General features: G+C 48.5%; 1 protein-coding gene across 1 annotated transcript in view; it reads left to right on the plus strand.

Annotated features, from left to right (window-relative positions):
- Positions 1-16,000: 16,000 nt before the first annotated feature.
- The window catches only part of LOC142289738 (uncharacterized), an 834,494-nt gene continuing 822,555 nt past the window's right edge, over positions 16,001-27,939 (plus strand). Inside the window, exon 1 of the mRNA XM_075333662.1 lies at positions 16,001-16,217. Coding sequence (XP_075189777.1) covers positions 16,001-16,217 — 217 coding nt within the window. The remainder of the gene's footprint in view (positions 16,218-27,939) is intronic.

Consider the following 27,939-nt stretch of genomic DNA (forward strand, 5'->3'; position numbering starts at 1 on the left):
CCGCCGCTTGTCACATCACCTTCTCTCGCTTCCGACCCGAGACTGTCACTAGCGGTGACTTCACGGTCCACTCGCGATACTTGGCTGTGAAGGTCATTGAAGTCAGTGACAGGTGCCGTCAGCAGTGCAGGAGATCAGCGCAGGTAATGTACCTCGCTATGCTCCTGACAGCAGCACTTGTCATCCCCTGCAGTGACCTGGGCTGACCCATTGATGTTAGCTCAGGTCACTGCATTGCTCTCCCAGCCAATGGGGAACATCCAGCTCTTCATTGACTGGGACAGTGTGGATCGTCATGGTAACCGCTTGGATTACAGCAGACCTGGATTTGATTTTCTTTCTAATAAATTGATGAAAGAGGGAATGTGTTGGGCAGTGTTTTTTCAAATAAAAATGTGTTTGTCGTCTATTTTTTTTTATTACTGACTGGGTTGGTGATGTCGGGTATCTGATAGACGCGTGACATCACTAACCCCAGGGCTTGATGCCAGGTGACATTACACATCTGGTATTAACCCCATATATTACCCCGTTTGCCACCGCACCAGGGCGCGGGATGAGCTGGGGCGAAGCACCAGGATTGGCGCATCTAATGGATGCGCCACTTCTGGGGCGGCTGCGGCTTGCCATTTTTAGGCTGGGGAGAGTCCAATAACCATGGACCTGCCTAGTCTGAGAATATCAGACCCCAGCTGTCTGCTTTACCTTTGCTGGTGATCCAATTTTGGGGGGACCCCCACGTGGTTTTTTTTTTAATTATTTATTTAATTTAAAATAACAGCGTGAGGTGCCCACAGTTTTGGATTACCAGCCAAGGTGAAACTGCCAGCTATGGTCTGCAGGCTGCAGCCGCCTGCTTTACCCTAGCTGGCTACAAAAATAGGGGGAACCCCACGTAATTTTTTTTTTCCATTTTTTTGGCTACATACAAGGCTAAGCACCCCTTAGTGCCACATGAAAGGCACCAAAGGGTGAAAAATTACAAAATGCAGGAGAGTGGGACATTATGTGTCTTTCTGCCATTATAATGACAGAAAAGATTGATATGAAGTGTACAAGCACAAGAAAATCACCAGAGCGCTCTACGCTGTGAAAAGCAGTAGAAAGTGGCACTGGAGTGAACATGTGACCACCTCATGTAGGTTGAAGCTATGGATCTGTACCGCCCTGGGGGCTCGGCTGCTCTCCGCCGAGCCGCTCGGATCCGGGCTCGGGTTGCTGGTGGCTCGAGCGCCTCCGGACCGGGGGCCGCGTCGCTCTGGAAAGGGGGGGGGTTTGGTTGTTTGGTTTGGGGTGAACCGGTTTCACGGCCGGAGCCGCGGCGACCGGTATCAGTTCATGACGCCACGGTCATGGTGAGGTGATGGGCACCACCGCTGCGGTGAGGGTGCGGGGGCTCGTCCGGGATTGGTGGTGGGTCGCAGCTAGGTGTTGACCCCTCCGTAGGTAGGGGGTTTGTTGGTCCCAGGGCCAGGTGGCAGGAGCGGGGGGTTGCAGGATGCAGGGGCTCGCTTGCAGCGTGGTGCCTGATGGCACTGGTGTACTCACGATTAAACCACACAGAGTCAATGGTAAACCAGGTTCGGTGTAGATCGGTGCCCGCAGCCGGCTGCGTGTGTCCCCAGTGAGGTTGGTGATGTCGCCTTTCTCCTGCACCTTTAAATTTGCTATAGTGACTCCTATGCTTCAGCAATGGTAGTCCGCTCCCCGGCTTTTGGGTACCGGAGGAGCCCTTTTGCCCGCAGGCGCTGGCCCTTTGGATCTCTGGCCCTTGGCGGTGGCTCTTATCCGGAATCGGTGGGCTGTTGCCGTCTATCGGGACTTTGGGTGGGAATGAACCCCTGAGGTCCAGACCGCAATCAGTAGATTTGTCTGAGCCCGGTTGCTTTTGGGCTAGAACGGGGTCTGAGTACCCTGCCTGGTGCTCCGGTTGACTTGTTAGCTCCCCGGTTCGGGTCCGAAGGGTCACCACCCTCTTCTCGATCCCTACGGTTCCGCAGTTCAGTCCCTGACCGGACTCCTGCAGACGGCCACCACTGTCTGCCTGCCTGTTCCAAGGGGTCCTAGGCTCCGTCTTAGGCCTCTGACTCTCAGCTCGCCACTTTTACTCCTCTCACTACTCCTCTCCCCACTCGACTCACTTGTCCTTTCCCTGCCTCAGGCCAGCAGACTCCTCGGAGGGCGTGCCTATCCGCCTGGCTCCGCCCACCTGGTGTGCCTTGCTAGACCCGAGGGAGGCGGTCAGGACTTGTTGGCTGCTGGTGCCTTACTGGGGTGGGGGTGTGTGTGGTGTTGTGTGTTGTTACCTGTGACCCCTGGGGGTCCAGGGCATCACAGATCCTGGGTAAATTTATGTATTTTCCCTCCTTCAGTTTTTTTGCAGTACGCAAACAAACGGAAGGCACACGGATGACATACGGACCGTATATGGAACAGAAACGGATGCCACACAGATGCACCCATAAAAAAAATGAACCGTTTTTTGCGGACCGCAAAAACGGATCGGTCGTGTGAATGTAGCCTTATTCTGATCTGCCGTTTATAAACAGCAGGCAGAAATAAGTGAATAGCGCCTGCCAGCGTCAGAAAATCTCCGGGGTTTCAAGGGGTAGCTGAGACCTTGGAGATCATGATTGAGGCCGTTTTTTCCGGTCCCCGCTCACGTGATCACCAGTATACACCGTATACCGATGATCACGTTACAGTAAATGACAGCGTCGGTAAAAAAATATTTATCTCCCATCTGGCATGAACAAACATGATAAATCTCCTTCCCGGTCCCTTCTGGTCCCCCGGTGTCGCCAAAGTGCCCCCCCTGACCCCCTCCCTGAAATCCAAGATGGGCGCGCGCACAGCAGCGCGCTGGCCGCATTCACCCTACTCCTCTGATTTCTGTCGCATGTGCCATGACACATGCGACAGAAAACTCCTCCCCAGGCCCTGCCAGGTCACCCCCTATAACCCCACCGGTGTTCCCCGGTGTCCCACGGTACCTGTGCAGCGTTGATCCCCCGCGACCCTCTCCTTCACAATATACGCTGCCGCATGCATAGAGCGGCTGTCAGCTCAGCTTCCTGTGTTCAGACACAGTGAGTGGTGGTTATGCATCTGTAAGCTAAATGGGAGGCACGGTGGCTCAGTGGTTAGCACTGCAGTCTTGCAGCGCTGAGGTCCTGGATTCAATTCCCACCAAGGACACCATCTTTAAGGAGTTTGTATGTTCTTCCTGTGTTTGTATGGGTTTCCTCCCACACTCCAAAGACATACAGATAGGGAATTTAGATTGTGAGCCCCAATGGGGACAGTGTTGCCAATGTATGCAAAGTGCTATGGAATTAATAGCGCTATACAAAATGAATAAATTATTATTATTACTGCAATGCCCTGCTCATGAGGTAAGGAACATAGTTGATCAGGAGAGCTATATAATACATTTACAAATGGAGGTATTTGATTTTATAGTTGCCCTGCTGAACGACTACCAAACATGAGAGTCCGTTATACGCCACAAGAAAACACATCTAAATAGCGAGCTCTGTTGTTTAGTATTCATTCAGCTGGATAACTGGACTTAAAGGGGTATTCCATCTCCAAGATCCTATCCCCAATATATAGTAGGTGGAATAGCAATAATATCAGCAAATACCAATATTTGGAAATGTAGAATAGTTCTCCTGATTAGGCATGCCCTTACCTCATGAGCAGGGTATTGCAGCTTTGGTAACAACTGTTACGACATGGAATTTGCTGCTGTGGACCCGGGGAGAGTGAGTGCAAATTCATTGCACCCACACTCCTCACATAGAGGGTCTGCACTCCTAGAAAATAGGGGATATGTTTCCTGAGTGTCTCCCCCCATATTCTAGACGGTCCAGAGTTGTCGTGGGACCCCCTTATTTTTTCTTACAATAAATTGGTGAAAGAGGGAATGTTTTGGGGAGTGTTTTTTCAAATACATTTTTTTTGTTTATTTTTTTTGTTAGTACTGACAGTTAATGATGTCAGGTATCTGATAGACGCCATGACATCACAAACTGCTGGGCTTGATGTCAGGTGACTTTACAGCTAGTATCAACCCCATTTATTACCCCGTTTGCCACTGCACCAGGGCACGGGATGAGCTGGGGTGAAGCGCCAGAATTGGCACATCTAGTGGATACGCCATGTCTGGGGTGCCTGCGGCCTGCTATTTTTAGGCTGTGAAGGACCAATAACTATGGACCTTCCCACCCTGCGAATACCAGACCACAGCTGTCCGCTTTACCTTGGCAGGTGATCTAATTTGGGGGGACCCTACTTTTTTTTGTAATTATTAATATTTATAAAATAATTATAAAAAAAGAGCCTGGGGTGACCTCCACATTGGATCCCCAACCACGGTAAAGCTGCCAGCTGTGGTTTTCAGGCTACAGCCGTCTTCTTTACCCTAGCTGGCTATCAAAAATGGGGGGACCCAACGTCATTTTTTTTTTTAACTATTTTTTAAATAGAAAAAATTAATGGGCTTCCCTGTATTTTGATTGCCAGCCAAGGTAACGGCAGGCAGATGGGAGTGGCAACCCATAGCTGTCTGCTTTATCTGCACTGAGAATCAAAAATACCGCGGAGCACTACGTCATTTTTTTTAAAGATTTATTTTTACAGCACTGTCATGTCAGGCAATCAAAATACAGGGAAGCCCTTTTTGTTTTTAGTTATTTAAATAAATAATTAAAAAAATATATATATATGGGCTCCCGCTGCATTTTTTGTATTGCTAGCTAAGGGTAATCCAAGCAGCTACTGGCTGCTAACCCCCACTGCTTGGTGTTACCTTCACTGGCAATGGAAAATCCACGGAAGCATTTTTATTTTTTTTGCCAAAAAACTACAAAAAAAAATGACGTGCTCTTCGCCATATTTTTGTATGCTAGCCAGGTACAGCAGGCAGGTACGGCTGCCCCCAACCCCCAAGTGCCTATTTGTACCCGGCTGGGAACTACAAATATTAGGAAGCCCTTTTTATACTTAATTCATGAATTTGATGAAATAATTAAAAGGCAGCTGGGGGATTGGAATCCACAGCAGAGGTTAGCCCGAGGTTTCTGGGCCCCTCTGCTGCGAATTGCAGTCTGCAGCCACCCAAGAAAATGGCACTCTCATAGAAGCGCCATCATCTGGCGCTGTATCCAACTCTTCCAACAGCCCTGGAGCCGGGTGGCTTGTTGGGTAATCATGAGTTAATACTGGCTTTGTTTTACTAGCTAGTATTAAGTCAGAGATTCTTAATGTCAGGCACGTTTGACCCGGCCATTAAGAATCTCCAATAAACGGTTAAAAAAAAAAGACACCACACAGAGAAAAAATACTTTAATAGAAATAAATACACAGACACACTTAGAGACTCCATCTTTATTACCCCCTGTCACCCCTCCACGATCCGGCTCTTCTGTCTTCTTTCCCCTTCAACACATGCAGCTCTGTCTGCTCCATCAGACAGCAGTGCATGGGAGAAAGGATGCTGTGCTCCGTGCAGAAATCACTCTGTGAGAGTGACCACAGGCTCCCGGCTGTAAGCGGTGGCACGAGTTGCAATAGCAACGCTGCTCCGATTACGTGATTCCGGTGCCGCTGCGTGCTGGTAGCGGGACGTCACCGCTACCAAGCGCGTTGCTATGGCAACGGTGATCTCCGTTATTGACCGGCTGTGTCAGCCGGTCAGGAGCCGGCTTCTGCGGACGCTGGTAACTACGGTAAACATCGGGTAACCAAGAAGCCCTTTCCTTGGTTACCTGATGTTTACCGTAGTTACCAGCGTCCGCCGCTTTCACGCTGCCAGTGCCAGCTCCCTGCACACATAACCAGACTACACATCGGGTTAAATTAAATTACCGATGTGTACTCTGGCTAGGAGTGCAGGGAGCCAGCGCTAAGCGGTGTGCGCTGGTAACCAAGGTAAATATCGGGTTGGTTACCCGATATTTACCTTAGTTACCATGCGCAGCATTGCTTCCACGCGTGCTGCTGGCTGGGGGCTGGTCACTGGTTGCTGGTGAGATCTGCCTGTTTGACAGCTCACCAGCAACCCGTGTAGCGACGCTCCAGCGATCCCTGCCAGGTCAGGTTGCTGGTGGGATTACTGGAGCGTCGCTTAGTGTGACGGTACCTTAAGGGAACGGGGAAGCAAAGCGGGGAGTCGACCGTGTGCTAGAGCATGTCGCCGGTACACGGCGATACACAAACGTGCACCGTGTAACAGAGAGATGCAATGACAGGTCCTAGCATGAGGCATCATAGTCATGTGACCAGTCTGTAGCCAATGAGATAACAGAAACGTGACTGGTCACATGCTATTTTGATGACGTCACGTAGGTCCTGCATCACTGATGGTTAACAGGAGGACGTAGCGATTATCGGGAGGAATAGCGGCAGGAGACAGAGTGCAGGACGCATCCCGGGGACAGGTAAGTGTTATGGCAATGTTTATTAACTGTATGTGTACATTTATAATGCGTTTTTATGTGTTTGTGATTGCCTTCCATTGTTTCCTATGGGGTTCGAGCAGTTCGGCGAACCGAACTCGAACCAGACCTCCGTTCGGCACACCGAACTCGAGCCGAACCGAGGCCGGTTCGCTCATCTCTAGACGTGACCCCCGGTTCCGGAGGTGCTCGAGCCACCGACACACGAGCCCGGACCCAATCGGCTCGGCGGCCGCAGCCGAGGCCGCGGGGCGGTACACATCGACTTCTTTTGGCGTCACGAACAGGATCGATCCAGTCTACTTACCAGTAGAAGTGCACCTTGTCTTTCCCGTCAGAAAAATCAGAAGATCTGCCATCTTGGGCGCGAAAGTTTCCCGCTTGAGTCGTCTTCCCGAGCAGTGAAGGTGCGAAAGTGAAGCCCCGCCCCCAAAGAGAGAAGTGCTGTAGAAAGACCGAGGGGGGAGCGGGTGAAGAATGGCGGCATTTAACTAGCGCTGCAGAGTGCAGGGATGCCAGGACTCTGCCGAAACACGTTCCTGGATCTAGCAGAAAGATGTGCCAGAAGCTCCAAGCCAAGGTCAACTCCATGATGGCGGACTGGACATCGGAGATGAAGGGCCTGGTCGCAACCGTGCGGGCATACGAAGAGGAGGTGGTTTCAGAGGAGCGGGTAAGCAACCCACGCCCCTATCTTCCTGAGGGATCGGTCGATACGGCTGAGGGGCCCGGTCTGCTGCTGTCCACCACGCCACTTCCCTCACTGCCCATGCCTGCGGCCAATGTCCCGATTGACCCATTACCCCTGTCACTGGTAGCGGAGCCCGCAGCGAGTGTGGAAGAGGGCCCAGACCTGGGGACCCCGGGCCTTACCTTTGTCACCACACTGGCGCCCGTCTCGGCTTCCATCATGGCCGTGACGGAGATGACGACGGCCACGCCAGTCCGCCAAAGGGCCAGCGCCTGCGGGCAAACTGGCTCCTACGACACTTACACGCCGGGGAGCGGAATACCGGTGTCCAGGCACAGGAGTCAAAACTACATAACACAGGTGCAGGGAAATGACAGCCATCACCAGCTTGGAGAGGAGAGAACAACGCAGCCGGCTGTGGGCCCCGTCCATTCTACCGTTTGGTTTACCAGAGACTCCGTCATCTTGTGTCAAAGTGAGTACACCAGTGCCGTCAGGCACCGCACCGCACGGCACCGAAACACTGCACCCTGCACCCCGGCCTTCATCCTCCCCGCGGGCCCCCGGGACCATCGCCCCCTGCCTACGGAGGGGTTAACACCGTGCTGCATAACACCGTCACCTGGAGGCCTAGTCAACAGCAGCGGTGGTGTCCATCCTACAATCACCACAACCCGTGGGTGGCGTCATGAACTTTACCAAACAACCACCCCAAACCCCTGCGTGCACCGCCACTACTTTCCAGAGCGGCGTGACCCCCGGGTCCGGAGGCGCTCGAGCCACCAACACCATCCATTCAAGCATGTTCTTTTTTGTGCATAATCTACCTTTCTTACAGTTGTTCAGGTCCGTAAAAAAGGGAGCACTTCGGATTGTCCACGGAAAGTAGTAGACATCTTACTTTTGCTGGAAGATGGCTTATCTTCAGCAGATGTTAATGTAACTTTGCCACCTTCCCCACGGACACAAACTTTTTTTCCTTTTCCAACACGCCTGTTCCCCTTTCCACCAGCATCTGTCCTTTTGCCACTCATTTTGTTAGCGACAAGATTAGCCACTTTAAAATGTGGTAGCAAAAATTGAGAGATGGTGTAGATTGCAGAGGTGGTCTAGCTTTATTGACAGCTGAAGAAACAACACTGACTATCCCTGACAATGCAACTATGGCCCTAAAACTGGCAGCACTGTTTGCTATAGGAATAGCGTAGCAAAATGTGCATGAGGGTAGAATGCAGAGGTGGTGGGACTTGGTTGGCACAAGTGGGACACTAAATTAGTATAGCAGCCACTTTTAGGATGCTACTAATTTTCAGCACTGTTTGCTATAAAAATAGCGTAGCAAAGTGTGCATGAGGGTTGAATACAGAGGCGCTGGGACTTGCTTGGCACCAGTGGGACACTAAATTAGTATAGCAGACACTTTGTGGATGCCACTAATTTTCAGCACTGTTTGCTATAAAAATAGCGTAGCAAAATGTGCATGAGGGTAGAATGCAGAGGTGATGGGACTTGCTTGGAACCAGTGGGACACAAAATTAGTATAGCAGACACTTTGTGGATGCCACTAATTTTCAGCACTGTTTGCTATAAAAATAGCGTAGCAAAATGTGCATGAGGGTTGAATGCAGAGGTGCTGGAACTTGCTTGGCACCAGTGGGACACTAAATTAGTATAGCAAACACTTTGTGGATGCCACTAATTTTCAGCACTGTTTGCTATAAAAATAGCGTAGCAAACATGGGCATGAGGGTAGAATGCAGAGGTGCTGGAACTTGCATGGCACCAGTGGGACACTAAATTAGTATAGCAGAAACTTTGTGGATGCCACTAATTTTCAGCACTATTTGCTATAAAAATAGTGTAGCAAAATATGCATGAGGGTTGAATGCAGAGGTGCTGGGACTTGCTTGGCACAAGTGGGACACAAAATTAGTATAGCAGACACTTTTTGGATGCCACTTATGTTCAGCACTGTTTGGTATAAGAATAGCGTAGCAAAATGTGCATGAGGGTAGAATGCAGAGGTGCTGGAAATTGCTTGGCACCAGTGGGACAACAATGGAGTATAGCAGCCACTCTTTGGATGCCACTAAGTTTCAGCACTGTTTGCTATAAAAATAGCATGGCAAAAGTGGGCAGGTGGGTACAGTGGCCGGGTTCTCTGGGTCAGTGGACAGGAAAGGAAGCCTCACGTTCTATCCCTCCTAATGGTGAAATGCAGCAAGGAATTCCTTGAGCTTAGGTACACAGACGCTGTTATCTGAAGCTGTATACAGCATTTCCCCGGACCTGCCTGTCACCTATGCCTCTGAGCCCTGAAAAAGGCTGAAATAAACTTCTGTCCCTAATCTGTAGAGCGCTGTGTGTATAGCGTACACAGCCGGAGCGGCGTCAGGAGCTGCGTGAGCGGTGACTGTCACCTACACGCAGAAAGCAGCTAATGGCGCCGTGAGGGAAAATGGCCGTATTTATAATGCAAGGACATGTGACATTCACAGCCTATGACACATGCCCTTGCTTGTCTGGCAAAAAAAAACACTTAGCTGTGTGTGTGTGTCTGTGATTGGCTGACATGCTGGCCCGCCCCACTGCACGCGCGATTAGGGGAAAAAAAAAAAATTCCATTATCCCAGCAGCACTGATCTAAACGCACCCCCTCGCACACTATACGCTGAAATTTGATAATAGTGTGAATCACAGAGTGACTCACACTATTACAGTGAAAAGCCAGCTAGTAACTAGCTAGGCTTTTTGCTGATCGAACCGTTCTCGAACGTAACTCGAGCTGTCGAGCTTTTATCAAAAAGCTTGCGTTCGAGTTCGATCTCGAGCACCCCCAAAATCACTCGAACATGAAATTGGCGAACCTCGAACATCGCCCATCTCTAGTTAGGAGGTTTATAGCAAACTCCAATCAGTAGCTTTCCGTTATTCCCCTCCCCATGTATATTTACCCATATTGACTGTACATTGTTGCAGCTTCCCCCAATTTTGTCAATGAGCACAGGTCTTAGGTTAGATTTGATAAATATACACACCCCTCCACTTTTTTGTCTTTCCTGTCCTTCTTGAATATAGTATAACCCTCTACATTTGCCACCCAGTCATGGCTCTCATCCAGCCAGGTTTCCATAATGCCCATGACATCATACTCCATGGTTGACATAAGAGTCTCTAATTCATTCATTTTGTTTGCAAGACGTCTTGCATTTGCCAGTAGACATTTAAAACTATTAACACATTCCTTACTCCTTGCGTCCCAACTTTCCATGCATGTTCCAGCCACCCCTAAACCTTCATTGACCATACTGTCTCACTGTCTATATCTGCTAAAATATATGTCGTTATTTGCTCCACTACCCTCTGGGAAATTTTTAGCAGGCACTAAAAAGTACCAACACCTAATTACATGGTTCACTGCCAAGTTTTAGCTGGCACTCAAAAGTAACAATACTTAGATGGTTCACTGGCAAATTATTAGCAGGTACTAAAAAGTACCAATACCTACAGAATTATATGCTTCACTGGCAAGTTTTTAGCTGATACTCAAAAGTAATAATACCAAATTAGATGGTTCACTGGCAAATTTTTAGCAGGCACTAAAAAGTATCAATACCCATTTAGATCGTTTACTGGCAACTTTTTAGCAGGCACTTAGAAGTAGCAATCCCTATTTAGATCATGAAATGCTAATTTGTGGCACACACCTTTTTCTACACTACACTATTGCTCTCCTATCTCAGCTACCTATGATTAAACCCCTAACTAAGGGTACCTTCACACTTAGCGATGCAGCAGCGATCCGACCAGCGATCTGACCTGGTCAGGATCGCTGCTGCATCGCTACATGGTCGCTGGTGAGCTGTCAAACAGGCAGATCTCACCAGCGACCACTGAACAGCCCCCAGCCAGCAGCGACGTGCAAGCGACGCTGCGCTTGCACGGAGCCGCCGACTGGAAGCTGCAGAGACTGGTAACTAAGGTAAACATCGGGTATGGTTACCCGATGTTTACATTAGTTACCAGCGCTGTGTGCAGGGAGCAGGGAGCCGCGCACACTGAGCGCTGGCTCCTTGCTCTCCTAGCTGCTGTACACATCGGGTTAATTAACCCGATGTGTAATGCAGCTACATGTGCAGAGAGCAAGGAGCCGCGCACACTGCTTAGCGCTGGCTCCTTGCTCTCCTAGCTGCTATACACATCGGGTTAATTAACCCGATGTGTACAGCAGCTACATGTGCAGAGAGCCGGAGCCGGCAGCACAGGCAGCGTGAGAGCTGCGGAGGCTGGTAACTAAGGTAAATATCGGGTAACCACCTTGGTTACCCGATGTTTATCTTGGTTACAAGCTTACCTCAGCTGTCAGACGCCGGCTCCTGCTCCCTGCTCGCTTCATTTGTCGCTCTCTCGCTGTCACACACAGCGATCTGTGTGTCACAGCGGGAGAGCGGCTTTGAAGAAAACGAACCAGGGCTGTGTGTAACGAGCAGCGATCTCGCAGCAGGGGCCAGATCGCTGCTCAGTGTCACACACAGCGAGATCGCTAATGAGGTCACTGCTGCGTCACAAAAAGCGTGACTCAGCAGCGATCTCGGCAGCGAGCTCGCTGTGTGTGAAGCACCCCTTAGCTGTCTAGTAGCAGCAGCCACTGCACCTTCCCTAAGCTTTAACAATCAGAAAATGGTGCTGACACTGCATGTCCTCATTTTAAATGCAGTGGGACATGTGACTTAGGCAGCCAATGACACAAGCCTTTGTGTCTGATCATTGTGGTTGTTTTCTGCGCTGTGATTGGCTGCAGGAACATCCACAAAAAAAAGTCAAGGAAAAAAGTGCACCTCTCCTGCCCTCTCCACCCCCTCCACTCATTAAACACATCCTCCATTCATCATTCAGCGCCACAATCCTATCCGCAAGCATCAAATGTTATTAGAAAAACATTTCTGAAAACGAACATAGCCGATCATTACCAGGTTTTCCCAAAAATGCTCAGGGAAGATGACCTCGAATCAGATAGGAAAATGCTCGTACCGAACCTGAAATTGGCAAACGTGAACCGAACAAGTTCACTAATCTCTAATAAGTAGATTGTCTAGACCACCCTGTGGTGAGGAAGGAACTCTTGCAATAATCATCATTTATCTGTTTTTAACATAGAACTTTTGACCACTGATTTCACACCTCTTATTTAATTTATTAATTAGTTTGTAATCCTGTAATGTGGAATTTTGTTAATACATGTATCCCCAAGACTGTAAAGTAATGCAGACTATGTAGTGCTTTATAAATATATATTGTCAGTTTATGATTATTAAAGTATAAAAAGGGAAATATAAATTCTTATGGTCTCTGTTTTTGCCAGGCAGAAACCACTAGAAAGAGTACAGAGTTTTCATAGACTGAGTAATCAAAAGTCTGAAGATGCCTTTTTGAGGAGAACATCAAGAGAATCAAAGGTCAGATATTAAATCATTAATAATAATAATATTAATAATAATAATCTTTATTTCTATAGCGCCAACATATTCCGCAGTGCTTTACAATTCAGGAGGAACATATACAAACAAGTAACAGTTATAGAAAATACAATATATAGAGAGAAAAAAAGACAACCCTGCTCGTGAGAGCTTACAATCTACAATGAGATATGGGGTGGGAGGGGGCAAGGTACAAGTGCTTATTTACAATGACAATCCAGCCATCTCAAGGAAATGGCGGATAGATAATGCCTTCCTGGACCAATTGGCCTGAACCTTGAGATGCATTTGGGTGCCATGGAGTTTGACATGGGGTTATGTTGTGAGAAGTTGTAGAGAGACTGTGTGAATTGGATTTGATTAGGAAGTGTGATAGGCCACCCTAAAAAGATACATTTTTAGGGTGCGCCTGAAGCTGAGTAAGTTGTGATTTGTCCTAACTTCTTGGGGTAGAGCGTTCCAGAGGATTGGTGCAGCTCGGAAGAAGTCTTGGATCTGGGAGTGGGAGGTTCGAATTAGTGTGGATGTTAGTCGAATGTCATTTGCAGAGCACAGAGAACGGGTGGGGTGATAGACAGAGAGGAGGGTGGAGATGTAGGGGGGTGCCGCACTGTGGAGAGCTTTGTGGGTAAGAACAAGCAGTTTGAATTGAATCCTGTGATATATGGGCAGCCAGTGCAATGACTGGAACAGAGCAGAGGCATCTGAGTAGCGGTTAGCCAGAAAAATGACCCTGACAATCATTAGAGCTATTTAAGCGGTTTTCATGCAGTGTCACTATAACAAAGATAACTGTAATCCTGATTCTGTACATCCCAATAAAAACTAATTATCATCATACCTTGGCAGTGAGTCATGGAGAATTCCTTCTTGCTCAGCAACCACCCACTTACTCACTCAACAGAATTTTTGATTCTTCTGACAAAGGAGAAACCAGATATTGCTTGAGAGCTGAGACTCGTGTGTTTTTCTGGGTCACTAATAATTATTTACTAGAGCTTTACACCTTCGCGTATAATATACCGTGTTTTTCCAAAAATAAGACACACTGTCTTATATATTTTTTTGCTTCGAAAAAAAGTTCTAGGGGTTATTTTCAAGTGGCTCTTATTCTTGGGGAAACACAGTTGGGGGTAAGTTTACCCCCAAAAAAGCAGACCCCTCCCTTCCCAGGAGATTCATACTTACCAGACCCTGGACATCTGCGTGGCTCCCAGATCCTCCTGCGATGTTCAGTGGGTGCTCCCTGCAGGTATGCTCCACGCAGTTCTTCCATGTTTCTAGATGACACTCACATATATCAGATCGAGCGCGCGCGCGCACACACACACACACACACACACACACACACACACACACACAAACAATCACAAATCAAATAGCACACACTCACCACATCTGGCATTACCTGTTGCTCTAGGCCAGCAGGGGAAGTGGGAACACAGTTCAATGGAGTGCGAGGACTTACGATGGAACACATCGATGCGTTCCACCCCAGGTCCTGCATACATTTCTACGACATGTCCTAGAGCTCCACCGCACTGCGTCCCAGGTTTCTCTGCCAGCCAGAAGCAATCGGTACTGTCAGATGTGGTGAAGGTGTGTGCAATCTGATGTGTGATTTTGCTTGTGATCTGATGTGTGTGGGTGTACAATCTGATTGTGTGCGCGATCTGATGCATGTGGGGGTGTGCAATCTGTGTGCACGATATGATGTGTAACACATATGATTTAGAAACAAAGAGATCAGTCATTATTAGTGCAAACACAAGGGACAACTCCCTAGTGTTTGCACATTTCAAAAGTTCAGAGTCTTTTACTGCAATACCACCATAATTTCATAAATATATTAAGAGTTCTGTTTTATAATTGCAATAATTTTATTCAGAAATACATAAACAGGAATACAAAAAAACATTTTGGATATAGGTCGCAGTTCAAATATAAATCACAGAAAATAAGTTATTAGATATAACCAAGAAATCATGAGGAAAAAGAAGGAAACATTTCCCTGAAGAGCAACACTACCAGTATGAATAAACGCAAATCAAGGGATAAAAAAAATCCCCTGAAAAAACTGTACTAAGGTCACGAAAAATTCAAATACAAAAATTCCATTAGAAAAAGTTGTACATTAATACTCATGACCACAGGGTGGTCATATAATAGCATAAATGTCTCATGTTAGGGTTAAAGTCCATGTACTAATACAAGTAGCCACCGGGTGATGCAAAAATCGCATACATATACACATTACCGATATAGGCAGCCTAAGTTTAAAAAGCATTTATTATTAATACCAACAGCCTAATGCACATGCATTATTGCAGTCTGGACTCACCCATAAAGTACACTGGTGCCTGGAAGTGATGAAAAGCCCCAACACATGTTTTGTGTCTGGCTTCTGTGACGCCCTGGACTAGCCAGGTCGTCACAAACATACCAACACACACACCCCCACCCAAGGCAGTTACAGCAGCCAAACACAAAACCCTTGTTGCCTCCCTCCAGGGTCTGATGTCCCCACCCACCGAGGAGTTCACAGGCCTGGAGGCGGGAAAAGTGTCAGGTTAGTTCAGTCTTGGAGGTGAAAGTGAGGAGTGAACACTTGGGTGTCTGGGTTGGAGCCCAGAATACTAAATAGGATAACTGAAGTGAGCACTAATATATATATTTTTTTTTTTCTGAATGTAAACACAGCTACGCCCCTTTCGGCCATGTTTTTTCCATCTCCTATATAAGAAAGTCCTTGGTTACCCCTCTCCACACACAGCAGTTTTTAATTGCAATGAGATGACACACAGTTAGGGTCATAGAGCTTGGGACCCCAATATAGAGCTATACCTTGACGAGGTTTTGGGGCTCAGTTACATTAATCAATGCGATTGCTAAATATCTCCTTTTTCCTAATATTCATGGCAGGTATGCATTTCATTATTCACACTTTCAAGTTAGCAAGTGGCATTTTTCATTGTATGCTTCAATGTTTTTCGGTATGCTTATAGCATTATACTATTATCTAACTTTGATGTGCAGCCTTATCCTTATGTACTGGGTTGGAGCCCAAACACTGACAGCAAGGTTGGCAGACGGTGGTGGCCATCTGCAGGAGTTAGTGGAACTCCGCAGAGCCGTAAGGACCGGGGTCGGGCGTCGGCCCGCCGGTACCGGACCGGGGAACGGAGTGAAGCTAAGCACACAGGCAGGGCCATCGGACCCCGACCAGGCTTGGAGCCGCCATCAATAGTCAAATCCGAATGTGACAGGAACCCCAGGGGTTTTCCAACTACCAAGTCCCGATTCTACCCCTGGCCCCCGCTCCATCGCCTGTACTGGCCGCCCATCCAGCCCCGCTCAGGCCGCCATCCCCGATGGAGGTGGCAGAGTCTGTGCAGCCCCGCCAGGACACGGAGGCCCGAGAGGACGCCAACCAACCAATAACTGGAGCTGTTGACTTAGAAGAACCTGAAGTGCCGCCGCAGGAAGACCCAGAGACCGCGGCAGCTGGCGGCAACCTGCCTGGCGCAGAAACGGATGGTAGCGATTCCGGGCCCGAAACAGAACCGGTCTCGGAGTCCGAGGAAGCAGGTGAGAGCCTTCCCAACGGCAGTGCACCAGTCGCTTTCTATGTCCCGCGCGGCGGTGGGAACGGATACCGGGTGGCCCTCTCCCACCAGGCCTGCAACCGTATGTTTGCAATATTGGGGGCGGAAGGCAAGGCCACCTCAGAGGAAGAGGTGGAATAGGCAGCGGCCCTCCATTGCAACCAAGTTGTCCCCGTTGAGACCCTCAGCACTTTGAATGAAAAAATAATCCAACCGAAGCTTCACCTGATTATCTACGTGATTACTCCGGCCGTTGCCGGCAAGTTGTCCCCGGGGGGACCCTATGTGTTTACCGTATGCATGAGGAACTGTTCATGGACATGGCCGAGAACTGGCAGGCCACCCACGAACTTGTGGGCCTGTAAATAATGTTGTGGGATGGATTGGAGGAAGGGCCCGCAGCAGAGCAGGCTGGGGCCCGGCCACCACCAGGACCGGTGGCCAACCTCTGGGGGTCAGGGGTCCCCCTGGACGTAGGGTCCCCTGAAGTGACAGTCGGGTGCGAGTTACCGTACCCGTTCCCGCTCGGGCAACCTGAACCTGGACTGGGGTCAAGGGGTGCTGCCCACGTCTTAGGGGCAGCATCAGGGCTAGGTTGCTTGGGAGGGAGAGCGGAAGACATCCGTCCGTCCGTCAGTATTAAAAATGTTTATATGTGCAACGTTTAAGGTGACCTGAAGAAAATGCTTATGTTTTAAATGTTTACCGTTTTACCTGTTATTTATATCTTTACAGTTTTGAAAAATAAAACCGGTGATGGACGGGCAGCCCGCGGATGGTCTGCATTTTACCAAGGGGGAATGTGATGCCCTGGACTAGCCAGGTCGTCACAAACATACCAACACACACACACCCACCCTAGGCAGTTACAGCAGCCAAACACAAAACCCTTGTTGCCTCCCTCCAGGGTCTGATGTCCACACCAGGTGGGGAGGAGCCAGACAGTTGGCCCCACCCACCGAGGAGTTCGAAGGCCTGGAGGCGGGAAAAGTGTCAGGTTAGTTCAGTCTTGGAGGTGAAAGTGAGAGGAGTGAACACTTGGGTGTCTGGGTTGGAGCCCAGACACTGACAGCAAGGTTGGCAGACGGTGGTGGCCATCTGCAGGGGTTAGTGGAACTCCGCAGAGCCGTAAAGACCGGGGTCAGGCATCGGCCCGCCGGTACCGGACCGGGGAACGGAGTGAAGCTAAGCACACAGGCAGGGCCATCGGACCCCGACCAGGCTTGGAGCCGCCATCAATAGTCAAACCCGAATGTGACAGGAACCCCAGGGGTTTCCCAACTACCAAGTCCCGATTTAAGGCAACCGTCCACCCAGAGAGGATATACAGCCACCGCCACAGGCTAGAGATCCAAGGGCCAGCGCCTGCGGGCAAAACGGGCTCCTACAGCATCTATACGCTGGGGAGCGGACTACCGGTAGGCAACCACAGGAGTCAAGAACAGTCTACAAAGTGCAGGGAAAGACAGCCACCATCAGCTGTCCGGGGAGAGCACAACAACAACACTGCAGCCGGCTGTGGGACCCGTCCATTCGGCCGTTTTGGTTTACCAGAGACTTTGTCAGTGATTGTCTGAGTGAGTACACCAGTGCCGCCCGGCGCCGCGCCGCGCTGTCCCTGCAGTCCCTGCACCCCAGCCATCCAGCCTCCCCGTTACACCATCGGGCCCCGGGATCACCAACCCCTGCCCACGCAGGGGACAACATCTCAGCTGCACCCTACCATCTCTCCCAGGATCCCAGTTACCAGCAGTGGTGGTGCCATTATCACCACGACCTGGGTGGCGTCACGAACAATCTCCCTAACCAAACCACCCCCTTTTCACTCACGGGTGAGGAGCGCTGCTCGAGTCCCCGGGTCCGGTCCACCGCTTGAGCCACCGAGCAGCAGCAGCAGAAGCCCCGGACCCGAGCGTGGCGAGCGCGTCCCCTCCGCCCGCGACACTTCCTTGGGGGATATACAGTGTTAATATACACTTTTTGTGAACAGCGCCCCATACAAGTCTATTTAGTGTGCAATTTTATCACCAAGCAGTCACCACCTCCATGCATTGGTAGTTTGAGTGGTTGTTTTATTAATGTTTTGGACCTATGATGCTTCCATCTTTATTGGGGATCTTTGCTGTATCCCTTCAGTGCATTAGATCCTTTGGCCTGGGCAGGTTAAAATTGCTGCCCTCTTGTTGCTGTAGAACTTATAGTCCTCTTTTCGCTGTTATATATATATATACAGTGCCTTGCGAAAGTCCCTTGAATTTTTCATCCTTTTCCCACATTTCAGGCTTCAAATATAAAGATAAAATGTTTTATGTTATGGTGAAGAATCAACAACAAGTGGGACACAATTGTGAAGTTGAACGAAATTTATTGCTTATTTTAAACTTTTATAAAAAATAAACTGAAAATTGGGGCGTGCAATATTATTTGGCCCCTTTAAGTTAATACTTTGTAGTGCCACCTTTTGCTGCGTTTACAGCTGCAAGTCGCTTGGGGTATGTCTCTATCAGTTTTGCACATTCAGAGACTGAAATTCTTTCCTATTTTTCCTTTGCAAACAGCTCGAGCTCTCAGTGAGGATCGATGGAAAGCGTTTCTGAACAGCAGTTTTCAGCTCTTTCCACAGATTCTCGATTGTATTCAGATCTGGACTTTAGCGGGCTTTACACGCTGCGACATCACTAGCGATGTCACGAGCGATAGCACCCGCCTACGTCGGTGGCGCGTCACGGGGTGATCGCTGTCGTAGTGAACAATATCGTTACGGCAGCGTCACATGCAATTACCTGTTCACTGACATCGCTGTGGCCACCGATCAATCTCTCCTTTAAGGGGGAGGTTCGTTCGGCGGCACAGCGGCGTCAGTAAGCAGCCGCCCAATAGAAACGGAGAGGCGGAGATGAGCGGTTAGAACAGCCCACCCACCTCCTTCATTCCTCATTGCCGGTGGCCACAGGTACGATGTTGTTCCTCGTTCCTGCGGTGTCACACATAGCGATGTGTGCTGCCGCAGGAACGACAACCTGCGTTCTAAACGATGAACGATTTTTTTTAAAAATGAACGACTTGTAAACGACGAATGATTTGACACCTTTTTGCAATCGTTACTGATCGCAAAAAGGTGTCACACACAACAACATCGCTAACGAGGCCGGATGTGCGTCACCAACACCGTGACCCCGGAGATATCTTGTTAGCGATATCGTTGTGTGTAAATGGGCCTTTTGACTTGGCTATTCTAACACCTGGATATGTTTATTTGTGAACCATTCCATTGCAGATTTTGCTTTATGTTTTGGATTATTGTCTTGTTGAAAGACAAATCTCCGTCCCAGTCTCAGGTCTTTTGCAGACTCCAACAGGTTTTCTTCAAGAATGGTCCTGTATTTGGCTCCATCTATCTTCCCATCAATTTTAACCATCTTCCCTGTCCCTGCTGAAGCAAAGCAGGCCCAAACTATCATGCTGCCTCCACCATGTTTGACAGTTGGGATAGTGTGTTCAGGTTGATGAGCTGTGTTGCTTTTATGTCAAATATATCTGGCCAGAATGCTACTCCACACTGATGAGGGGCAATACCCTGAAACAGCTGTCTGTGGATGGATACCTGGTCTTGGTATTTCCCTTGTCCTATCTTTAAATTTGTCAAAGAGTTGGATATTGACTAAAAGGGCCTCTTAATATGGTGGTTATGGTGGTTTCCTAAAAAGAGCCATTCCTTGGCTAGGTCCTTCCCGGAGAGATGTCTGGCTAGTTTCTGTGTTGAGACTCCTAACAGAAGCTCCACGGACTTTTTTGATTTAAATATAACGTTTGGCATTGTGCCCAAAAAGTTCGATTTTGGTTTAATCTGACCAGAGCACCTTCTTCCACATTTGGTGTGTCTCCCAGGTGGCTTGTGGCAAACTTTAAACAACACTTTTTATGAATATCTTTGAGAACTGGCTTTCTTCTTGCCACCCTTCCATAAAGGCAGATTTGTGCAGTGTACAACTGTTGTCCTATGGACAGACTCTCCCACCTCAGCTGTAGATCTCTGCAGTTCATTCACAGTGATCATGGGCCTCTTGGCTGCATCTCTGATCAGTCTTCTCCTTGTTTGAGATGAAATTTTTGAGAGATGGCGGGACTTGGTAGATTTGCAGTGGTATGATACTCCTATTTCAATATGATCGCTTGCACAGTGCTTCTTGGGATGGTTAAAGTTCTGGAAATCTTTCTATAACCAAATCCGGCTTTAAACTTCTCCACAACAGTATCACGGACCTGCCTGTTGTGTTCCTTGGTCTTCATGATGCTCTCTGTGCTTTAAACAGAACACTGAGACTATCACAGAGCAGGTGCATTTATACAGAGACTAGATTACACACAGGGGGATTATATTTATCATCATCAGCCATTTAGGACAATATTGGATCATTCAGAGATCCTCAATGAACTTCTGGAGTGAGTTTACTGCACTGAAAGTAAAGGGGCCGAATAATATTGCACGCCACAATTTTAAGTTTATTCTTTTTTACAAAAGTTTAAAATAAGCAATAAATTTCGTTCAACTTCACAATTGTGTCCCACTTGTTGTTGATTCTTTACCATAACATTAAAATTTTATATCTTTATGTTTGAAGCCTGAAACGTGGGAAAAGGTTGAAAAATTCAAGGGGGCCGAATACTTTCGCAAGGCACTGTGTATGTATGTATGTATGTATATATATAATATACAGTATATGTATATATATATATATATATATATATATATATATATATATATATATATATATATATATATATATATATATATATATATATATATATATATTATATTATATTATATAATAATCAGTGTAGGTACCTACAAACATGAGGACCCTTGACGTTGCATTGTGGGCATCCGTATTCTGGCCAAAATATCAACTAATACCTCATATATATTTTATATATTTTTCTGCACATTATATTTTTACACAAGATACAGCCAGTCCCTTTAATGTAGGCTATGTAAGCTGAGGTTTGCATTCCTGTGTAGTGCACTTACATAGTGCTGGGCAACCTGCCTCGTCTAATAATATAGGCGTAACTTATAGGCTGCTAGCCAGACACTGTGCGGCTTACATGTTTGAACAGCGCCCCATATAAATCTATTTAGTGTGCAAATTTTATCACCAAACAATGACCACCTCCATGTGTAGCGCCCCACGGGGCAGGTGTTTTTAGCCTTCTCGATGCCGGGCCGGGATGCAGATTCTTCTGCATCGTCACAGGGTGGCCTGGCCTGATTCTGTTGCCCCGAGGCATCCAGGAAGGAGGATTGGAGGGTGGCAGTGAGAATGGAGGTGGTAGTCGGGGGTTTTAGGAAAGTCTATTAGGATCATGACGCCATTTGTGGTACGCGGCCAGGGATGGGGGCCACCGCTGCATGGTCTCTCACAGGGGTAGATGGTAAATGCAGCCGGGATGGTATTGCTCACCACAGGCGGAGCGGGATAACCCCGGGAGGATGGCGGGGGTTTGGTGGTAGTCCTCATTGGCGCCGCGGCTCAGGGCGACGGCACCGATAAAGGAGAGGCAGAGACAGGGGCTGCGGTTCCAGATGGTTTTACTCACAAGTCTTTCAGATGCTGCCCGAGTCACGATGGGCTCCAGCCGAAAACCGGATGCGTGAAATGTCAAGTCTGGTGTGTGTGTCAGCCTGTGAGCTCTCTCCTCCTTTTGTGCGTTAAGTATCGGACCCCCGTGGAGTGAAGCACTTGAGGGTCCCGGTGTCAGTAAAGTGTGTCCTGTTCTGTATACTGATAGCGCGGTTCCTTTATGGGGCCGGTCCTCAACCCCGGATCCTATGTGCTATTGGCTGAAGACTCGGGGATGGGTCCAGTGACTTTCTGTAGCCACACCCCATGACCCTTGTCGAGTTGGTAGACAATGTGAAGTATGCTTGCCCTAGGAATCTGTATCCTGTCAGCATCAGTCCTGTGGAAGTAGCTGCCCTGCTTCTCCCCAGCGACTGTGTGTTGAACGCCTTTGCCCACAGAGCTGCGCGCATGCTCTGCTCTGTTTCTGAAGCTGAACTCCTTGTTGTAGTTTTGTGAGTTCGGAGCTATTGCGCCCAGCCGCTGCTACCGGCTGGTTCACTACTCTCACTAGGTCAACCTGCTCTTCCTACTGTGCTGCTCACTCCTCCTGGTGGTTGCTTTTCCCTGACCCTGAGTCCCCAGTCCAGTGGATCTGGGGAGCCTCTAGTGCGATGGCATCCTGTAAACCCACCGCCGTAGTGACCCCCTATTGTGATTCGACCCTGGCCCCGTACTCATTGGGGAGGGTAATCCTTTGACTGTATGTTTGTATGTGTGTAAACCGGCCTCGACCCTTCTCGGACGCAGGATGAGTACTACACCCTAATGGGGGTGCAGTACTCTGTGCTGCCTGAAGCTGCAGGGGCGCCATGCATGCATTGGTAGTTTGAGTGGTTGCTTCATTAATGTTTTGGACCTTTGATGCCTCTATCTTTATTAGGGGGGCTTTGCGGCATCCTGTCAATGCATTAGATCCTTTGGCACATATGATCGCCCAGCTACTGCAGTAAGCTGGCGGCTTGGTGATCACATGTACCCGCTATTCACTGCTCTCCATTCCCATAATCCCACCCATCACCCATCTCTCAGCACAAGCTTCAGTGCTGAGTGGTGGATGGGATTAAGGGTAAGGGGAGCAGTGAATTTTCATTTTCTTTAAAATGGAGCACACTGTTCGCCCCAGTGTTGGCTCCTGCCTCCTGTGCCCTGCTACTGCCTCCTTCTACTCACTCCTGTACTTCCACAGCTCCCCTCACAGCCATAGGTAAGTACATTTGAACTATAAGACACACCTCCCACTTTGCTCCAAAATTTGAGGGAAATTAGTATGTCTTATAGTCTGAAAAATATGGCAATTCTGTTTACATTGCTTCAATGACGTTCAACTATTTTCTGAGATGGGACTCTAAAGCTAACAGTGGCTTATTCTACTGTCCTCATTGAAATAAATATGAACACTCTTTGGAGCTGAACATGCATGTTTATGGTTGAGTTGGGAAAAAAGTAGTCAGTCAAAAAGCATTCAGAAAATGATATCATTGTGTCATTATGTCAGTTATTGTTCCATGATGCTGTCGGGTCTGATGGTTTGCATGTTGGTGGGCGTCATGGTGGGTCTCCGTGGGTCAGGGTGGTTAATCCTTCTCATACCTCTGCACCCAAGCGGGTCCCTCGCACTCCTGGGCTCTTCATCGGGTCACCTATGGCTCCTCACTGGCCATGAGGGGTGGGATGTTGCCTTTCGAGGGTAGAGCCAGTGCAGGTGCTGGCCCTGATCGTGTTTTGTGCTCTAAAATACTCGCTCTGTTTGTGGTATTGTGGGAGGCAGGGCACCATCACTCCCAGTGATTTTGTGGTGCAGGGGTCCTGGGACGCTGAGTCCTCTAGCATCAGCTGTTGCCAGGGAATATGGGCTGCTAGTGTGGTGCCCCTGAGGCTTCAGTCGCCAAAGAGGTACTGCACCTCAGCCAGAGGTGTGGTATTCCATCCTGGGTATGGAACAGGTCATCCACCGATATGCACACAAAACACACAACATCTAAATTAGCTTACTTACTTAAATTAGCTTACTTAGCTTACTTATTCCACTGGGTAAGGGTTAGGATTTGGTTCCATTAATGCTATGTATAGCCACCACTGGTGATGGTTCCTCCCTCCCCCTAATCCTACAGAGTCTGGGGGTGGAGCTAGTTAGTGAAGGGACACTGTAGTGTCAGAGAATCTGAGAGGAACAGTAGAGGAGGAATGACCTGTGGTCTGGAGCTGGTGCAGCTCGACCCAGGCGCAAGACAGAAGGGGTCCTAGAGACCATGGGAAGTGCGCCATATTCCCATGGCCTTGTTCCACATATGGCAACGGAGTGGAAGGACTTGGCCGCAGATGAGGGACTGGTCCCTAGGCTAGGGGAGAAGAACCAACATGCTCTGCTAGTAACACCTGAGGCTGAGGACCATTTAGTACCAAAGCCAACTCCGCACACAAATCCGCTGGAAAGTGACCACATAGGACCAAGAAATAGAGCCCCATAACGTGGAGCTCCCCATCCTGAGAATACCAGCCTTCAGCTGTGTGGCTTTACCTTAGCTGGTATTAAAATTGGGGGGCACAGCACGTCGTTCTTTTTAAATTATTTATTTATTTTACTGCACGATATAGACCCGCCCAACGGTGGCTGTGATTGGTTGCAGTGAGACAGCTGTCACTCAGCGTGTGGGCGTGTCCAACCAATCATTTGGTACATAAACTGACTTATATACCAGTAGTATCTGCATAAGCGATCTTTTTGTTTCCATACATCTTGTTCTTTCATACTTTAACATCGGGGGTCGTCCCCCTTGTTTTTGCAGTTTATCCAAACAACGTTACTACCAGAGGGTCCTATAATATTAGATACTTGATACTGCACATTTGCCGGGTTGTTTTGTTACATTGCTACTTTTATTGTCCCTCTGCACATATACTGGCTCATTGTTGCAACAATTTGGGCTTGTCGCCGCCTTGTGGATGGTGTTGTTTCTATGTCTGTTTTAAATGTTTTTAGCATGTCCTATTTTTGTACTTAATAAAGGTGTTCTTACCTAATAGGTGTGCCCCTGATTTTTTGTGCAGTATCTTTCTTCTACCTCCTTTCCATGGTTCCTTGCACTGTAGGCGTACCGTTTTACAGTGAAGCACCGCCCTGGGGTGCGGATGGGGAATGCAGATGCCCTGTCTCGTGTGCACTGTTTTGTGGGTGCCGTTGCTCAGCCGAGGTGGTCTGAGCAGAACGGGGGGATATGTGAGACTCATGTGGGATTAGTGGATGAGGGCAGGTATATCTCGCCCCGGTATAGGTCCTATATGACCTAGCCTGTTCGGGATCACCTGGCTACTAGAGATGAGCCACCCCCCTAGCGTTCGAGTTCGGTTCGGTTCATCGAACGGCGGCTCCGTCGGTGAACGTTCGATGAACGTTCGACGAACACCTTCGAACCCCATTGAAAACAATGGCAGACAAACACAAACACATAAAAACACATTATACATGTACTCATACAGTTAATAAACATTACCATTATACTTACAGGTTTCCGCGACGCGTCCTGCACTCTGTCTCCCGCCACTTTTCCTTCTGATCATCGCTGTGCCCTCCCGGTAACCAGCACTAATGATAGGATCCTCCGTGACGTCGTCATAGCATGTGACCAGTCATATGTGTATTATCTCATTGGCTACAGATTGGTCACATGGCTAGACGTCTTGCTAGGTCCTGTCAGTGCATCTCTCTGGTACGCGGTGCTCGTTTGAGCATCTCCGTGTACCGGCGAGATGCTTGGGCACTTGCTTGGCTCCCCGTTCCTGCATGTCGGCATCTCGCCGGTACGCGGTGCTCGTTCCAGCATCTCCGTGTACCGGCGAGATGCTCTGGCACATGGTCGACTCCCCGTCCCTGCATGTCGGCGTTCTTTACAGTCAGCCCACATGCAAGGACTGGATGCCACAGCCGGTGAATAACAGAGATCACCGTTACTATAGTAACCCGCCTGTCAGATTACTATTTCAACGGTGGCAGCGGTGACGTCACCGCTTACAACCCGCAGCCTCTACTCACTCACTGAGTGATTAGACTGCACGGGAGCAGCAGCATCTTCCTCCCATGCAGTGCTGTCTGATGTAGCAGAGCTGCATGGGTTGAAGGAGAAAGAAGACAGAAGACCAGGATCATGGAGAGGTGAGAGGGAGTAATAAACATGGAGTCTCGAAGTGTGTCTGTGTATTTATTTCTATTAAAGTATTTTTTCTCTGTGTAGTGTGTTTTTTAACCCTTTATTGGAGATTCTTAATGGCCGGGTCAAACTTGCCTGACATTAAGAATCTCTGGCTTAATACTAGCTGGTAAAACAAAGCTAGTATTAACCCATTATTACCCAGCAAGCCACCCGGCATCAGGGCAGCTGGTAGAGTTGGCTACAGTGCCAGATGATGGCGCTTCTATGAAAGCGCCATTTTCTGGGGCGGCTGCGGACTGCAATTCGCAGCAAAGGGACCCAGAAACCTCGGGCCAAACCGTGCTGCAGATTCAAATCCCCAGCTGCCTAGTTGTACCTGGCTGGACACAAAAAATGGGTGAAGCCCATGTCATTTTTTTTTTTTTAATTCAAGAAATTCATGAAATAATTAAAAATAAGGGCTTCCCTATATTTTTAGTTCACAGCCGGGTACAAATAGGCAGCTGTGGGTTGGGGGCAGCCGTACCTGCCTGCTGTACCTGGCTAGCATACAAAAATATGGCGAAGCCCACGTCATTTTTTTGGTGGGCAAAAAACTCCTGCATACAGTCCTGGATGCAGCATGCTGAGCCTTGTAGTTCTGCAGCTGCTGTCTGCTCTCCTGCATACACTAGTTGATGAAGTATGCTGAGCCTTGCAGTTCTGCTCCCCCTGTCTCTCCCTCCAGCATACAGTCCTGGATGGAGGATGCTGAACCTTGTAGTTCTTCAGCTGCTGTCTGCTCTCCTCAGACAGACAGCAGCTGCAGAACTACAAGGCTCAGCATACTCCATCCAGGACTGTATGCAGGAGTTTTTGCCCCCCCCAAAAAATTACGTGGGTTTCACCATGTTTTTGTATGCTAGCCAGGTACAGCAGGAAGCTACGGGCTTCCCCCAACCCCCAGCTGCCTATTTGTACCCGGCTGGGAACCAAAAATATAGGGAAGCCCTTTTTTTTATTTCATGGATTTCATGAAATAATTAAAAATAAAAAATGACGTGGGCTTCGCCCAATTTTTGTGTCCAGCCAGGTACAACTAGGCAGCTGGGGATTGGAATCCGCAGTACAGGGTGCCCAAGCTTTCTGGGCACTCCTGCTGCGAATTGCAGTCTGCAGCTGACCCAGAAAATGGCGCTTTCATAGAAGCGCCATCTTCTGGCGCTGTATCCAACTCTTCCAGCTGCCCTGGTAACGGGAGGCTCGCTGGTTAATAATGGAGTTAGGGCTAGCTGTATATTATCAACTGGCCCTAAGCCTGAAATTCATGGTGTCACGCCAATATTAGACATGGCCACCATGAATTTCTAGTACAGAAAAAAAAAACACAACACACAGAAAAATATTTTTATTAGAAATAAAACTCAACACAATTAGTGACTCCATCTTTATTGAAATAAAGAACCCCCCTCCTCACTATTCCTGGGTCAAGGGTCCCGTGCCGTCCAATTCGGATCCAATATCATCTGATCGGTTTGCTGGAAGGCAAAGCGATCAGATGATGTCAGGTTCAAGGGCCTGAATTACATGACACAGCAGCTGATTGTATAAACGGCTTTTATACAATCAGCTGATACATCAGTGCAAAAAAAAACAAAAAAAACCAAAGTACACACTTCTGTGCAGACTCCTGTCCGACAGCAACAGCTGATAGTTTAGCCAGCAGGGCGGTAAAAAGCCGGCTTCACCGCTCGACTTATAGTGTCAGCTGATTTCGTCAGGTGACCGCATCATCTGATCATCGCCAGGTCTAAGAGAGAGAAAAGAGAGAGAAAAGAGAGAGAAAAAGAGGGAGAGAGAGAGAGGAGAGAGCAATGCAGCCTCATTCTGTGAACTGCTGATTTTAGAGCTTTGTCCCGCGGCTCACAGCTGATGTCCGGCTCCTCCCCTCAGT

The sequence above is a fragment of the Anomaloglossus baeobatrachus genome, chromosome 2 (genome assembly GCF_048569485.1).
Source record: "Anomaloglossus baeobatrachus isolate aAnoBae1 chromosome 2, aAnoBae1.hap1, whole genome shotgun sequence".
Classification (NCBI taxonomy): domain Eukaryota; kingdom Metazoa; phylum Chordata; class Amphibia; order Anura; family Aromobatidae; genus Anomaloglossus; species Anomaloglossus baeobatrachus.